This window comes from Onthophagus taurus, chromosome 6, assembly GCF_036711975.1.
Source record: "Onthophagus taurus isolate NC chromosome 6, IU_Otau_3.0, whole genome shotgun sequence".
NCBI lineage: Eukaryota > Metazoa > Arthropoda > Insecta > Coleoptera > Scarabaeidae > Onthophagus > Onthophagus taurus.
The window spans coordinates 405,708-423,445 of NC_091971.1; the positions used below are offsets into that span (position 1 = coordinate 405,708).

Consider the following 17,738-nt stretch of genomic DNA (forward strand, 5'->3'; position numbering starts at 1 on the left):
TTCGCTCTTTAATGCAGTTGATAACACCAAAACCTTGAAAATTACGATAATTTGCACTATACATATAAAAAGGCCGATAATCTAAACCTAGTACTATTAGTTTGTTTCAATCCTCGCGTTTTCCATTTACTTACTTTGTTTTTACTAAAATGTCTTTCCCCTTAGTTTTACCCAGCGAAATTCAATTACAACAAATTTATAATGTTCTTGGTGTGGATGAAGCGCGCCACCAACACCTTTTAAATCGTTTTAAAAATTGGTTGAGTACCGAAAAATATTTACCTCAAGAATTCGATGAGGCTTATTTATCTAATTTTTTGTTGTTATGCAAAGATGATTTATCGAAAGCCAAAATCAAATTTGAAACTAATTTAATAAATAGAAGTTCGCAGCTGCTTTCTAAAATGAAGTTTAAACCTGGAATTATTGATTTTAACGTAATCAGGTAATTACTTTTATAAATATTTTTCTTTATTAATTAATTTAAACAATTTGTTTGTACAGGCAAAGTCTTATATTACCTTATTTAACCGAAAATGGTTGCAGACTCGTTTTTTGTTCTATTCCGGAAGTTATGGAAGAATTCAATTTAATTTCTCTTTTAAATTATGCATTAAATTTAAGTAGGTAATTATATTTGCTAAGATATTTGCAACTAATTCTGGTTTTCTAGCTGATATTTTACTTTTTGAAGATAATTGTAGTGGGGCAATTATAATTATTGATTTTAAAAACAGTTCAGCCGAAATTGTTACTAAAGTTGATTTTAGTACCTTTGTAGAATTCATGAAATTCCTATTAAGTAGTTTTCCACACCGACTAAAAAATTTTCATATTATCAACTGTAAACCAATTATTAAACCGGGGTTAATATTAATGAAATCGGTGTTAACTGATAAATTAAAAAACAGGTTTTTAATACATAACCAACCTGAAGATTTATTAAATTACCTCCCGATAACACATTTACCCATTGAATGCGGAGGAAATAGTTTCAGCTTGAACGATTTAGCTAATAATTGGAAAAAATATTTTCAAGAAAATCATTTGACATTGACAAGTAAACTAAGCAAAGTTCGTGTTCAAGGTCAAATACCCAAAGAAAAAATGTCTTGGGATTCTAGTTTCAGCTTTGGACTTGATGGATCATTCCGTAATTTACAAGTAGATTAAATTTTTTCTACATTAATAGCAATAATTATGTATATAGTTCATTTTTTTTCTATAATACCTGTCAAATTGTTATGAAGTTGGCAAAATTAACAGGGAGTTTTGTTTTATCATGTTTTGAAGTAAATATGTCACATTGACGTTTGAGCTTTCGTTATTCAAAAAGAAAAGGTGCATAAAAAGTGTTGTGGGGTGTTTATTTGCCATTTACTTATCTAGAAAAGGTATTTTATTCTATTTAATTATTTTGTAGCACGTTTTTACAACAAATATGTACAGAGTGGTTCAAATTCGATGTCCGAATAGGCTAACTCGAAAACTATAAGAGTTAGAAGAAAAGTAGCTGACATGTCATGATCTCGTTTTTCGAGAAACTGCTAATGCCGAAAACCTCATACCGCTATCGTCTTTTGTTTTTCCGCTAGAGGCCAAAATTGAAAATATCGTAAAACCCGCAAATGTAATTATCTTGGTTATTATTATAGGTGGAGTATTATAACTAAGGCATTATATGGACACTTTTTTACAGAGAATTTGATGAAGTAGTCAAAAAAATTTTGTCGATTTTAGATTTTGAGATATTATCACAATTTTCGTTTTTTTAAATGGAAACAAGCACTGATTATTCGCTTAATAAATTCGTTATTTTTTTCTGATTACAAAAATATAGGGTTTGACAGGTCTATTTCTTATTATTTTAGAATAAAACTAAAAATAAACTTTTCTTTTAGTGCCGTCGAAGAAATTAAATTTACAGTTTCCTGTAAATTACGGTTCTATAACTAAAAAATAAAAAAACATATTTCTGATATTTGAAACAAATATATTTGTGGAACTGTTTAATTTATATATGTTTTACACAAAAGTTGGAATAGATTGCATTATTTCATATTTTTTATTACGATTTAATATTATTTTTAAATGACTTAATAAATTATCGATAGATGGCGCTGATATGTTTTTTTTAAATTCAAATAAACATAGCAACATTTGTTTGTATTCGAAAATTTTCTGAAGTGTCACTTTAAAAATCCTGTTTTTAAGATCAATTACGAAAATTTTGAAAAGTTTGACATGTTAGAACGTTACATATTAAAAAATTATTTATTTTTAAATACTAGAAGTTATCTTCGTATTTAATTGTTAACTTTTTAGATTTTACCTACCGCCCCGTAACTTACAGGAAACTGTAAATTTAATTTCCTCGACGACACTAGATGGAAATTTTATAAAAAAAGTTTATTTTTAGCTTTATTCTAAAACAATAAGAAATAGACCTGTCGAACCCTATATTTTTGTAATCAGAAAAAAATAACGAATTTAATAAGCTAATAATCAGTGGTTGTTTCCATTTAAAAAAACGAAAATTCTCATTACATCTCAAAATCTAAAATCGAAAATTTTTTTTTGACTATGTCATGAAATTCTCTGTAAAAAAGTGTCCATATAATGTCGTAGTTATAATACTCCACCTATAATAATAACCAAGATAATTGCACTTATTGGTTTTACGATATTTTCAATTTTGGCCTCTAGGGGAAAAACAAAAGACGATAGCGCTATGAGGTTTTCGGCATTAGCAGTTTCTCGAAAAACGAGATCATGACATGTCAGCTACTTTTTTTCTAACTCTTATAGTTTTCGAGTTAGCCTATTCGGACATCGAATTTGAACCACCCTGTACTTCGTCAAAATCGTATTTATCTAAAAATTTATTAGTATTTTAACCTCAACTAATTAGTTACCGAAAATGTTACTAAAAATCATGAAAACAACATAAATTTTATAAGGTTCCTAGATAATACCAACAGAAACCCTAAATAATTTACATTGACAAGTATTATAGAAAAAAAACGAACTATAGGTATAATTAGAAAACTTGTTTTATGTAGAAAATGACAAAATTTATACATCAATAAAGCAGTCAATGACGTTTGAAGTTTCAGAAAAATGCTGTATTAATACTTAAATTAATGATTAAATGTTATAAACAAAACTAATTTAACGGTAATAATAGTTATCTATGTGCCAAGTCAGCAAAGTGATTCTTTATGGACCGAAGCGAATAACTGGCGAGTTCGATAAAGATATTTTGCAGACGTGGTGCAAACATTTTTACGTCAACCGCAAAATTTTAAGATTTTGTAATTTATCAGTGATATCACATTTGTGACATTTAACAAAGGTCAAATATTTGGGGCAGGTAAAATACTTTGACAAAATGTTACAGAATGTCATCAAAGTCACATTTAAGATCTCATATCTGTGTCAGTAAGATCTTAAGCTTTTTGCCATCCAAAGTGTCAAGGTAGATTACATATGTAATCTAATGACATAATATGTAACAGCTTTGTTGAATAAACAAATTATTACAGATTTACTTAGATGATATTATCGTGGTTTTGGCGATTTGCGACCATGCCAGTATAATCAGCTGGTACATTAATATTAGTAACCATCTTAAAGTAGCTACATATACAATTAGAGTGGCTATAACAATACCATAACATGTACTTACCAAGAGTAAACTTCCAATGAAATAAAAATTCTTCAATAAGATTGTTCTTATTGTGTTATTGAAATACTTCACCCCAAAAAAAAATAATATACAGTGTGACGAAATATTCGATGATGTTTGTACTGTCAACTGTCATTGTAAAGTAACTTCAAAAATTTTTCGCTAAAGCTATAATATTATCATAACCATGACTTACCGAGAGTAACCTTCATACGAAGTAAAAATTCTTCAATAAGATTGTTCTCATTACACCATTGAAACACTTAATACCAAAAAGAAAAACGATACACAACGAAATATATTCGTTGATATTTGTACTGTCAACTGTCACTGTTAAGGTTGTCAAGTAAGTCCCAAAATTCGTCGCTAAAATAGATGCCAATCCGCTACATCCGCCATCTATCCAATCGCCTCCAAACTAATTTGATATCACTGATTTCTTTGTCATAATAGTCGTAATTAACAATACATTCAAGTATTATAATAATATATTTAACCCTAAAAAACCTGCAAAGAGTGTTATTTGCCTCAAATCTCGAATTTATACGAAAATTTTTTACATGTTTTAATCTAAATTTGACATTTAATAGTAATATTTTTTAACTCATTCTCCAATCTGGAAATTATTTCAGCCCTATTTCGTCACATAATGAACCCGCTTTCACATTTTTTTACACTAATTAAGTAAATGCTTATATAAATATTAAAGTTTTCTTCGTTAGTTCATTAAAATAGTTTTCTACCTTACCGACAGTCCAATTTTAAGTCACATTAACCTTAACTTATCATAATCCAATGTAGTTTAACATCTTTTAAGGTAAGTACAAAGTCATAAATAGGCGCTATTTATAAGATCTGGTAAGTTTCTTCAAAACTATTTTTACCTTGCAACTTAGACAACTAACACCGCAAATTGCAATTCGCAAAATGTCAATATATTTGAAAATTTCGAATCACCAACTTAAAATGGAATTAAGACTTAATTCTAAATTATCAAATTGGGAATTTGTAACAATTTACGATGTGACGTAGAAATATTGAATGATTTTACATGACACTCACGTATTTACGTATTAACAGAGGAAGCAGAGGCGTGCCATATTTCGCGTTTCGTTTCAAATCGGGCTCTCACTTTCTAGCAACACGACCGGCATCAGATCACCATACACAGGTACCACAACAGTCTTGCGCAACCAACGGTCGCGTTGGCAGCAGCACCAGGAGAGTTTTTTCAGTTCGAACCAAACCCAACAACACCAAAACAAACCATGTTCGCGCGTCATCCAGTGCGTTTCTTCATATAAGTTATTACCAATTAAGTTATCAACTGAAAAAAAAGAATTATTATTTAAAGTATTTGTTGAAGTGATTTAAAAAAATTATGGCTGAAAAAATATCTCATAGTGGTCTTTTGGCGAGAAGTACTGAAGGACATGCTGCAAGGGGTATGCAGATTAAAGGGAACGAGGACGTCTGGGTAGAGATTCAGGCAAATACCTTTAGGAATTGGGTGAACGAAAATCTCCCGATGAATTTACGCGTGCAAGATCTTTCGCAAGATTTATGTACAGGTGTTCGGCTATGCACACTGGTTGAAAATCTTCAGGGACACGCGATTAGGCCCGCATGGAATAAAAGACCGATGAATCAACATCATTATTTGGAAAATGTTACTGCGGCTTTAAATGCAATTGAACAAGATGGTGTTAAATTGGTTAATATTGGTAAGGTTTATTTTTGATTCCTTACAAGTATAAAACGGTCAAGGTTAAAGAAAAAAAGCAATACAAATAAAGGTAGTCTTCTGGCTAAATATAGAAATTGCGTATACCTTTGATTATTTAAGAAACTATTGGGGACAAAAGTATTTAAAGGTAAATAAGGTATTCGAGGACATTTAAATAAATCAATTTTTTTACGATTTATAATTTGCTTGTTACATAAGCTTCCTATAAGTAGCTGTATCTATGTTGCAAGTTTTATATTTAAATTAATTTAAAAAACAACTTTTTGTTTGAATTTTCAAATCATCAATCGACACGATTTCTGTCATTTCTGTTTCATACCTTACTTATAAGCAAAGACGCAGGAACTGATAAATATTACATGATACCAAAAGAAATCTATGTACGATTCAAGATTTGTTAGAATTTCTTCCCTAAGTACTTAATATTTGAATTTACTTTTCTCTAAGTACTAGGGAGTAGTAGCTTTGTTGAATAAACAAATTATTATAGATTTACTTAGAGGTTGTCTTGGAAACCTTAAAAGGTGTGATTTACTACGTTGATTACACAAACTTTTCTAAATACAACATCAATAAAGCATTATTAATTTACTTCGCATAGACAATTCTAAAACACCTGTATACGGTCTTAATTTATCAAAACAACTACATTAAGTGTTATGACTCAGAGATTACGTATACCAACAAGCATTACATGACATGTGTAATAAAAATATACTCTCTCGATAGGTTAACAAACAGATCTATATTTTATTTTCTTCTAAATTTATTAAAAACACATTTTTTTATATTCTCATTGTTTCCTTCTAATAATTTACGTCATTGGTATTTGCAGTATTCGTTATTACAATGTTTCTCTACTGCTAACTGAATTCTCACGACAAATAACGTCTTTTGTGGTCTAAAAAAACCTTAACGGTACCATTTTCCATGACGGAATAACAGAAAATCAAATTAAAACAAATTGTTTTTTAAAAACAAAGATTTCGTTGTGTTCGTAAAGATTAACACTGCATCATTCTTTGCATATCGTGACTTAAACGTATTTCCAAAAATAAAAGATTTTGTGGATTGTTTGATATAGAATTAAATGAGAATACAAAGATGTTTAATTAAAAAAATAATTGTGTTCACGCCGCGCCGTGTACCTACATAAATTTGTCCTTGAAACCGCATAACTTGAACGACATAAATTTTTAAGTGACAAAACAGCACGTGAAGTATAAATAAAATTTAAATAAACCGTTTAATCCCGCAATTTATAGTTAATATTAAACAAAAGGAGGCAAACAAAAGAGAAATCGCGGAATAAGTGCGGTGCGAAAGCATGCAGGAATCACTTCCCATAATTAAATAATTTTAATACAAATCGGTGAATTGTTTTCTTAACATCAATAAATTTTTATTAAACTTAATTACAATCGCTGTTATAAATATGTTTTCCTCCTTTCGAAGTCATATCAAAATTTAATCCTGATAAATATTCAAATCGAAAGACCACCTACACTACAACAGGAATAAGCAGTATTATAATATCTTGGTCACCAGGTTGTGTATCCTTTTTTGGTAGCACAGCTTGTGATCAAAGTCGTTGTGATCGTTAAAGAATAATAAGGCTAACTTGGAATTTTTTATGGCGAAATAATAAGATCCCGGAGTATTTTAATCGAGCATCTTGAATAGCGGATCTTTTTTAACACGCTGTTTTATTAATGAAGATTTATTACCGTTTAAATAGCCCGTTGAGATTCCTTCTTTTTTTCTTCCAACGTAAATATTCTAAACGTGAACGCACATTAAAAAAAATTTAAAAGTTATGTGACACATTTTATTTAATTATTTTATATGTTAGGTATAGGTATAATATACAGGTGTCTCAGCGAGACCGGTCATTAGACGTTTCTGGGGTTCTGGCCAAACAAAAATTTGAGAATGTAGACTTAAGTATTATCAATTACGTTCCCTTCATCTAAAATATTTTCAGATTTCTAGCACTTCTTTTATACCGGAAGTCGCCACCTACTTTATTTTTTTAAATGGAACACCCTGTATATTTTTACATATTTGGATTTGTCTGTTTTGAAGGTTTATAAATAACTTTACTTTTTGCAATTTGATTTCGCCGTTCTCGAGTTATTCGAATTTTTCTAGAAAAATCTGCTCCAGCGGACATTTGTTAAAAAAATCATAGAACACTCAATTTTTGAGATATCAATTTAGGATTCAGAACATGCTTAAACAACATGATGGAGTACGTTTTGGTGCCGAGAACGGCTGTCTAGATCGTTTGGTCACTTTACTATGGCACGTTAACTTTTCGAAATTTGGAAGTACCATAACTTCATTTTTTTAAATGACACCCCCCATATTTTATTACTTAGTCGTCTTCGGCGTCTCATTTTACATCTTTTATATTCCATACGTCCTATGCCTAACATTAATAGTTTGAGAAATAATTAGAGTTTTTTGAAAAATGCTCACATATCATATCGATATTAACCTAGTGTGCCATGGAAAACAAATGTTTAATGACTTATTGATAAACGTCAAAGTCTAATTTAGGTTGTTTGATGCTTGTGAGTCTAAAACCAGTTAAAATGGATATTAATAACGTAAATAATGTTTATACAAATTAAGAAATCCATAATTTATTTTTTGTGCACGAAAAGTGCGACAAAGTTCTTAGTAGAACTTGCAGAATGTTTAATGAAAATTATCCACATTTATTTCCAATGACAAAAGGTAAATTTAGAAGAATAGAAGCATTTTTTGCATTTTGGACGAATTAATCACGTGTTAAACTGACCAAAAAATGTAGTAGATAATGCAACGGAAGAGGTGAATACCTTGTCTTATTTCGAGGCCAATCCCAACACCTCAATTCGAACTGCCAAAGAAGATCTGGGAATAATACTACGACCTTTGTCGCGCTTTTCATGCAAAAAAATTAAATTAAGAATTTCTTGATTTGTGTAAATATTACTTTCGTTATTGTTATCGATTTTAACTCGTTTCAGTACTAATATTAAGGGACATAACAGATAAATATTAGCTCACATGCATCAAGTGACGTAAACAAGTGAGTCTTTGACAAGAACTCATTGAGAAGGCTTGTTTTTCATGGCACACTAGGCTAAATATCCATATGATATGTGTGCATTTTTCAAAAAACCCTAATTATCTCCCAAACTATTAATATTAGGTATATGGGATATAAAAGATGTAGAATGAACTACCGAAGACGACTAAGAAATAAAATATGCGGGGTACCATTTAAAAAAATTAAGTTATGGTATTTCCAAATTTTGAAAAGTTAACGTGCCATAGTAAAGTGATCAAACGTTCTAGACCGCAGTTCTCGGCACCAAAACATACTCCATCATGTTGCTTAAGCATGTTCTCAATCCTAAATTGATATCCCAAAAATTGACTGTTTTCTGATTTTTTGGACAAATGTCTGCTGGCGCAAATTTTTCTAGAAAAATTTGAATAACTCGAGAACGACCGAATCAAATTGCAAAAAGTAAAGTTATTTACAAACCTTAAAAACAGACAAATCCAAATATGTAAAAATATACAGGATGTTCCATTTAAAAAAGTAAAGTTGGTGGCGACTTCCGGTATAACCGGAAGTGCAAGAAATCTGAAAATATTTTAGACGAAGAGATCGTAATTGATAATACTTAAGTCTGAATTCTCAAATTTTTATTTTCGTGAGAACCCCAGAAACGTCTAATGACCGATCTCGCTGAGACACCCTGTATATGTTTTAAGAAACGCTCGGCTAAACCCGAATGTTTTTAGTTCTAGGTCTAGTGTTAGTTCTAGTTTTAATTGTTATTCAGTGTTGACGTCACAAACGGGCCTTTAATATATGCACCTATTCCCGTGATGTAGCTGTCTCAGATTCTACCGTCCTTGGTATAAATATAAAACGGTGTGGATAGTTATACGAAATTGTGTGCATTAAAATTATTCATATAACGGACACTCCCTTCCCTGTATTAATCCGTTATATCGAGGTTTTACTGTACATTCGATTTTCGTTGTACGAGATTTTTTTAATTAAAGAAGTCGTTATTAACGTTTCAAAGAAAACGTTTTAATTACAGTAACATTCTCAAGGCTGGTTGTGTTCATTCAGGCTTAGAGTACGAACCGTTTTATTGTTGCTTTTATACAAAGAAAAAAAGAAATTCGTGAATTAACAGTTTTTTGCACAATTTATCTTGTAAGCGACCGTAACAAATAAAATTTGTGTATTGATAAAATTATTTTCTTATTTATTTTAGGAAACGTGGATATCGTAAATGGTAACTTAAAATTAATTCTTGGTCTAATTTGGTCGTTAATCGTTCGATACCAAATCGGAAAATCCAAATTTCCGCCCAGAAAACTTATGCTCGCCTGGCTTCAAGCTGTTCTTCCCGAATGCAAAGTTTCCAACTTTACAACCGATTGGAATTCGGGTATTCTTTTATCCGCGCTAATTGATTATTGCAGACCTGGTTTATTTTCACATTGGAGAAAGCTTGGTAAATCTTCCTATCATACTCTTCTATCACATAAATTGGTCTTTTTTTAGATAAACACAATGGCATCGAAAATTGTAGGAGAGCCATGGAGATTGCCCAACGCGATTTGGGAATTCCCGCCGTTTTAGAGCCAGAATATTTAGCTTCACCCTGGTTGGATGAATTATCAGGAATGACTTATTTATCGTATTTTATGAAACCGGGATCACCGGGATTTTATGCCACATTAAGATGGGTTAATTCAAGATTAGAAAAACCCGTTGAAAATTTTACTGTAAATTCTAAATTTTTTCTGTTATTATTTATTCTGATGGGATTTGATTTTTAGACTCATTGGAATGATGGAAAAGTTGTTAGTGAAATTATTAGATCTTTAGGAGGATCTGGGCCTGCTCCGGAGAAAATGCGGAGTGATCCCGCTTATTGGGAAACGAATTGGACTCAAGCAATTGAAGCCGGAAAACGATTAGGAGTCCAACCGGTTTTATCACCTAAAGATATGGCCGATTATAATGTGGAACATCTTGGAGTGATGGCTTACGCTGCGTATTATCAATGGGTCCCGGAAAGACCTCCTTTACAAGATATGATTAACGTTCGATTAGAATCAACATCAGGAAGAGTTGGAGAACCGGTATAAAATCATTAAAATAAAATGATTCATTTTTAATTTTTAATTTTAATTTTAGACTAGATTTCAATGCCAATTATTAGACCCCCAACTATCACACAGAAACGTCACCATTGAAGTTAGAGGACCAGACAACAAAGTATATAGATGTAACAATTACAAGAATGGTCAAGGAATTTATGTTCCGTTAAAAGTGGGCATGCACGAACTCGTTGTTTTGTATGACGGCGAAGAAGTTTCCACTGGAAACTTTTTTAGGGTGTTACCCAGGATGGTTGATGTAGCTCCACCTGGAATGGCACCTTGTGCTCTTGGTTCACTCGTTCAAGTTTTAGTTAATGCAACAGGTACAATAATTATTACTATATTCATATCTTAATTGAATCACATTTTGATTTAAAACAATTAATTTTTAGGAGCACCACGACGTGAAGACATTCTAGTAACAGCTTATAGCCCAAATGGACGTCCATTAGAGTGCCCATTAACAACAGTCGATGGCACAAATAGCGCAACATTTAAACCTGACGAACCAGGAGAATGGAGAATCGAAATAACATATCAAGGAAAACAAATACAAGGTGGTCCATTTACTTGCTCAGTTTTTGATCCAAACGGAGTTCAAGTATCCGGTTTGGAAAGAGCTTTACCCATGATTCCTCACGCAATCGATTTGGATTGTAGAAGAGTTGGAGTGCCTGGCGAAGTATTTGCGGACGTTGTTCATGATAAACGCTCCGTTCATTGTCGTTTAGAGAAAGTTGACAATTCCGGATTTTTATATCGAATTCACTTTATACCTAAAGAAGCTGGTAAACACCGGGTTTATGTTTATTTTAATGGTTACGATGTTAAAGGATCCCCGTTTATGATGAGAGTTGGTACTCAAAGACGATCGAAATCTTCTTCAACTAATAATAGCCCGAATGCGACTTACGTTAGGCACAGCCCTAAATTAAATTCGCCTAGTCCTAACTCAGAACGTTACATTACGAAAAGTTATAATTTTTCTAGTCCGGTTGAAGAATTAAAAGAATTAAACAACACGAAATACACTCAAGAATACCGAGCTAAAAGCTTATTAGAGAAGCGAATGTCAAATTCGCCAATTTTCGATGAAAGAACAAGTAGTCCTGGATATATTCCAAGGGCTAGTAGTCCTTCTTTAGCACCGAGAGCGCAAAGTCCCGGTTTCGCTAGAATTCCAAGTCCCGCTTTTGGGAGAGCTCAAAGTCCTGATTATATCACCAGCAGGAAATTAAATAGTAACACTCGTTTTGAAAGTTCTAGTCCATCATCTTTTACGAAACAATCCAACGATTACGAAAGCAGTTACGTTAATAAAATGTCTTCGATGAAAATTTCTGATGCACCCAGCAAAAGTCAAAATTTTATTCCCGTTGAGCGACCAAGTCCAGAAAACGTTTATTCCTCTTCGAAATACAGCACGCAAAAAACCGAATCGAGATTTAATTCTTACGATAGAACCGACGACGGAGTCGATACTTCCCCTATCGTTAAAGTTTCCCAATATGATAAGGGCGCGAGAAGGGATTCTTGGGATGCTATAGCAAAAACAAAGAATATTTTATCGCGAAGAAGTTTGGAATCAATTGCTAATTTGACTGAAGAACAATTAAATTCAAGGGTGTATCATCATAAAAAAGAAGAAGATTTTAATGAGTACAATTATGGTTCTTCTCAAAATTATAGTACCAATAAATATTCTTCAGGGGAAAATTATTCTTATCGCGTTGGTGGTAAAGGCGGGGGTGCAAGTGCTGTGAAAGTTCAGCCAGTACCTGATGGTATTTTGGGGCAACCAGTCGAATTTGAAAGTAAGTGATTAAGAAATGTATGTCAAAAGTAACTCTGCTCGATTTGGATGTTATTTACCTTCTCCTCCACCACCATCACTTGACTCTCCATCTTGTTCAACATCATGCCCCTCTCCTTTATAGTTTCTGATCACTCAAGTACATCATCCAAAATCTATCCCAATGAGTCTAAATACATCAACATTGTAAATATCTTGTAATTATGAAACTTCTTCAATAATTCATAGCAACCCCTATTTGGGAATCACTAAACTAATACAAAATTCTGAAGTTTTAATACACACATATTTTTCAGTTGATGGTTCTGGTGCTGGTTCTGGCGATCTTGAAATACTTGTTGAAGGTGGCAGAGTAACATCGAGCGTAAGAAGTTTGGGTGGACAAAGATTTAAAGCGGCTTTTACCCCACACCAAGCTCTTCCGCACCGAGTTGATATCAGATTTAACGGGGACACAGTTCCGGGTAAGTACCATTCATAAAGTTTTGCGCAAGCTTATTTTTCTCTCTTCCCCAAGTTTTCGAAATGTCGATGTTATTGCATATAAATACTTACTTGAGACCATGTGTACAACGAGGCGTCTTTCTCGTTAAGATATGTGAAAACGTCTATTTGAGTTTTTGCATAAAACACCTACACAAGACAATTCACGTGGTCGTATTTAAATTGTTTAAGAAAGTATGTTGGTGATGTACGATTTTATTTTCCAATATATCTTTTAGGCGGTATTTATATTTATGCAATGACATCTTAATTTTGCTTTCGCTTTGTAAGCTTTATTTTTAATTGCAATTAGTGAAGATACGGTTTCGATTTGGTTGGTTCTTTTAAAGAGAAAATCGTCGTGATATAGACGATTCAGTCTGGACGTTTGCCTTCCAGCTATGTCCTACTGACATTAATGAGGTCTTCGTTTTCGGGCGCGGGGCTCTTTAAAGTTTTTTTTTTCTTAACGTGTTGTAGTGCGCGCGCGAAAGATTCTTTGGTATCGGTATCGATAGCTGTACTTTGGATGGAGTGTAAATCGACTTACGTTGTCTTGAGTTTATTAACAGGACCGGATTTAGGCAATGTTTTATATACAGCCTGATTCAGAGTAAGTGCCTTATTTTTTTTTAGCCACACTATGGGTACTACTTTCAAAATATTTGGCAGTAATATGTTTTGGGTCATTCTCTACACGATGGTGATGCCACATTTTCAATTGGAAGAATTATTTCAAAATGGCGACTGTTAACTTTTTTTTTTTAAATGGAATGCCAAAATTTTTTTTTTATTATTGAGGTCCTAAAAACATTCTTTATACGATAGTATTTTGTTTTTCTTAAAAATTCATTTCTTTCCCCATCAAAAAGCACACATTTTAGTCTAGTAGCGCATGAATGTTTTACACTCGATGTTATTTTTGTCCAAATATCAAGTAGCGCTAGACACAAAAGAAACAATTAAACTTTATTTTGTAATAAACATCTACTTATTTATTTATTTTGACAAAAATAACATCGAGTGTAAAACATTCATGCGCTACTATACTCTGTTTTTAAACCAGGAGGAGGAAACGCGAAAGTCAGATTTACACTAGGAAAAATCACCAGAAAATATCACTAGATATTTTGGCGGTAAATTTAAATTAATAATTATTATTATTTATTTATTTACTTATTATTGTATTTATTTTCGTTTGTTATCGTCAACACTAAACATACAAATTAACATTGAAGTTATGAGTGTATTTATTTCAAAATATAATAAAGAAGGGTTTAAGAACACAAAATTTACAATAATGACACGAAACTGTCGAATTGTCAATAACCTAACCTTCAAATTCAAAACTGCCTTGTGTGAACCTTCCTCGCATTCAACCAATCACGTGCAAGCTCAATCTGGTGACAAATTTAAAATACTCCTCCTGGTTTAAAAACAGAATATAATTGCCAAAGAAAACTTCAAGGTATAATTAATGTTTGTAAACAAAACTAACCTTACCTCACATTCCTTCACGCTATAATTGACATTACAAAAGAAAACTTCACGCTATAATTGCCATTACTAATTGCCAAAGAAAACTTCATGGTATAATTAATGTTTGTAAACAAAACTAACCTTACCGAACATTCCTTCACGCTATAATTGACATTACAAAAGAAAACTTCACGCTATAATTGCCATTACTAATTGCCAAAGAAAACTTCATGGTATAATTAATGTTTGTAAACAAAACTAACCTTACCTCACATTCCTTCACGCTATAATTGACATTACAAAAGAAAACTTCACGCTATAATTGCCATTACAAATTGCCAAAGAATACTTCATGGTATAATTAATGTTTGTAAACAAAACTAACCTTACCTCACATTCCTTCACGCTATAATTGACATTACAAAAGAAAACTTGAGTTGTTTGGTTTCAAATACCCTTAAGTCCAAATTTTTCGATTTTGAGAAAACGGCAAAAAAGTATTTTGGGATGATTTTGGCGTTAATAATTCAAACATAATTTATTTGTTATTAGAAGACTTACTGAAGTTTCAAAAATTCTATAACCACGTCTTTTGAAATAGATATAAAAATCACAAAGTGGATTTAAAAATGGTGTTTGGTTGCGTTTGCTACCAAACTGTGGATTAAGGCTCATTTGAATCTGAACAAAATGGATTAGGCATGAATTGAAAGTGAATCAAATCTCTTTGTAGCTAATAACAGGAAACTTTATTTTTTGAAAGATATGTTATTTAAAAGCTGTACTTAAAAAACTCTTAAACTGTAACATCAGGTATATTTTCGGTTGATTCACATAAACTAGGCTCTTCGTCCCCACTGTCTTCTCGAGAATCGCCAGGAATATTATTGTTCTGAAATTTTCCCAACACATCTCTATAAAAAGCCAAATTTTCTACCGCTCTCCAGTTCTTTCCATAATGTTTGCTTAACCAGTTATTTACATCTCTCATTTTCAGATCTTTTGGTTTCACTCCGGTAGGAATTTCTTTTGGCTGGATATTCATGGCGGTTTGGTTTTTCCTAAAAACTCCTTTGAATGTTCCGGTGTCTGAACGGTAAGATAACTCACCTCGAATGGTGATGGCGTTTTTTTTGCCACGTCGTATAATATATCTCTTACATTGGTTAAATTTAAAATGCCACTGAGACACTGGCTTCAGGATTTTTTGACCAGCACCTTTCCAATCACTATCGGGAACATCTTTTCCAAGTTTACAAACAGTAGCATGTTCTTGAAAAATATTTATGTATTCTTCTGGCATTACAATTTCTTCTTTCTTTCTTATTTCTTTTTCGATAGTAGCAAAAACCCTGTCAGGTGGAATGTAGGAGTGCCCAACCACTGGGAATACCAGCTCGATTGTTCTAATAGAACTGCTTTTACTGCTTAGCCATTTGAACAACATACATATCATAATGGTATTTTTATTTTGGCCGCCGTATCCATCGGCGACCAATCGAAGTGTATCTATTCCCTCTAAGTTACTATTGTTTAAAGTGTAAAAGACGCAGCTTGCAATTTCGTTGGCGCCCTTGGCATGTTCATCTTCAGTCCACGTGAAAATTTTAACATTATCTTTTGTTAACGGAATATGTGAGTGCCCCACTACAGTAGTGAAGTTGTAAATGTACAGTTGTCTACTATAATAGGTACTTTGATCTGGTATTTTGGGCAATACCAAGTTTTTCTGACAATCAAAAGAAATTGTCAGAAGGCCGTCCCGTTTCCCTTTTAGCTGTTCAAAAAATGCTTTGGCCCTGAGCTTATGTATTCGGTATTCTGTAGTTAGCACTGTTTTAATAGATGCAACCTTTTCATTTTTAATTTTTTCCCGGAGTTCAAGACACTTAGAGCAAACATCGGTGCTAGGAGATCCAAAGCCGATGTTGAAGGAAGTATTAAAAATAAATCGAAAGTAGCTCTCTTTAATATCTAAAGGCTGTCTATTTGATTTGAATTTTTAAGGGATTCGCGCGTTTTTTAATACAAATCATTGAGTATTTTATAGAAAACAACTTTTTCTAACAGATGGCGTATATATCTCATTTTTGCCCAAAAATGGATTTAGGGGATATTGAAACCAGACAACTCACTTCTCGCTATAATTGCCATTACAAATTGCCAAAGAATACTTCATGGTATAATTAATGTTTGTAAACAAAACTAACCTTACCTAACATTCAGCGTCTGAAGACACAGAGCTAAACCCGAAACTTAAAAATATACAACTTAGCGCTGAATAACAATTAAAACTAGAACTAATACTTGCACTAGAACTATACTCTGTTTTTAAACCAGGAGGAGTAAACGCGAAAGTCAGATTTACACTGGAAAAAATCACCAGAAAATATCACTAGATATTTTGGCGGTAAATTTAAATTAATAATTATTATTTATTTATTTACTTATTATTGTATTTATTTTCATTTGTTATCGTCAACACTATACATACAAATTAATATTGAAGTTATGAGTATATTTATTTCAAAATATAATAAAAAAGGGTTTAAGAACACAAAATATACAATAATGACACGAAACTGTCGAATTATCAATTACCTAACCTTCAAATTCAAAATCAAATTTCAAAATTGCCTGTGTGTGAACCTTCCTCGCATTCAACCAATCACGTGCAAGGTCAATCTGGTGACAAATTTAAAATACTCCTCCTGGTTTAAAAACAGAGTATAGATTAAAATATTAGGTTCCTTTTGGATGGGGAAAGAAATGAATTATTAAGAAAAACAAAATACTGTCGTAACAAGAATGCTTTTAAGATCTCAATAATAAAAAAAAAATTTTGGCATTCCATTTAAAAAAAGAAAGTTGACAGTCGCCATTTTGAAATAATTCGTCCAATTGAAAATATGATATCACCATCGTGTAGAGAGTGTCCTAAAACATATTACTGCCAAATATTTTGAAAGTAGTACCCACAGTGTGGTTAAAAAAAATAAGGCGCTTACTCTGAATCAGGCTGTATATCTTATACAGCGTGTCCCGTATCTTCCGCATCAGAGCATTATACGGTTGTAGAATACATTATTCTGAAGCGATCTTTCTAATAAATTTTTTTCGAAATGTTTATAATAACCGCACGGGAACTGTTTAACAACGACCAATAACGGACGACTTTGATTCACCGAAAAAGTTTATTTCTCTTTCCGTGACGAATCTATTGGTGAGTACACGTGGGAAACGAGTTATCATCGGCGTAGCGGACCGGCCGAAGGAGGCACCGACTACCTGATTTGCGATCTGCTGATTAGACGAAAAACAGTTCGTTTAAACAGTTC

The 17,738-nt window shown here is 32.3% G+C and overlaps 2 protein-coding genes across 3 annotated transcripts in view; both read left to right on the forward strand.

Moving 5' to 3' along the window:
* Window positions 1–10: 10 nt before the first annotated feature.
* LOC111413942 (alpha-tocopherol transfer protein-like) lies at window positions 11–4,570 on the forward strand. Its single transcript, XM_023045089.2, has 3 exons — window positions 11–445; window positions 505–623; window positions 674–4,570. The coding sequence occupies exons 1-3, from the start codon at window positions 150–152 to the stop codon at window positions 1,171–1,173; spliced, it is 915 nt and encodes a 304-aa protein (XP_022900857.2). The 5' UTR covers window positions 11–149; the 3' UTR covers window positions 1,174–4,570.
* Window positions 4,571–4,903: 333 nt separating this feature from the next.
* LOC111413949 (filamin-type immunoglobulin domains fbug) overlaps window positions 4,904–17,738 on the forward strand; it is a 36,612-nt gene continuing 23,777 nt past the window's right edge. The window contains exons 1-7 of one of the 2 annotated variants that reach the window (XM_071196655.1): window positions 4,904–5,412; window positions 9,728–9,970; window positions 10,021–10,244; window positions 10,299–10,604; window positions 10,660–10,948; window positions 11,018–12,439; window positions 12,735–12,902. In XM_071196655.1, coding sequence (XP_071052756.1) covers window positions 5,070–5,412; window positions 9,728–9,970; window positions 10,021–10,244; window positions 10,299–10,604; window positions 10,660–10,948; window positions 11,018–12,439; window positions 12,735–12,902 — 2,995 coding nt within the window. In that variant the 5' untranslated portion in view covers window positions 4,904–5,069. The remainder of the gene's footprint in view (window positions 5,413–9,727; window positions 9,971–10,020; window positions 10,245–10,298; window positions 10,605–10,659; window positions 10,949–11,017; window positions 12,440–12,734; window positions 12,903–17,738) is intronic. The other variant, XM_071196653.1, reaches the window with a different exon arrangement.

Bases quoted from the DNA above. Each gene is read 5' to 3' on its own strand.
- LOC111413942 (XM_023045089.2), top strand. From the start codon at position 150: ATGTCTTTCCCCTTAGTTTTACCCAGCGAAATTCAATTACAACAAATT. The intron at 446-504 runs GTAATTACTTTT...TTGTTTGTACAG, and splicing joins ATTGATTTTAACGTAATCAG to GCAAAGTCTTATATTACCTT. The intron at 624-673 runs GTAGGTAATTAT...CTGGTTTTCTAG, and splicing joins AAATTATGCATTAAATTTAA to CTGATATTTTACTTTTTGAA.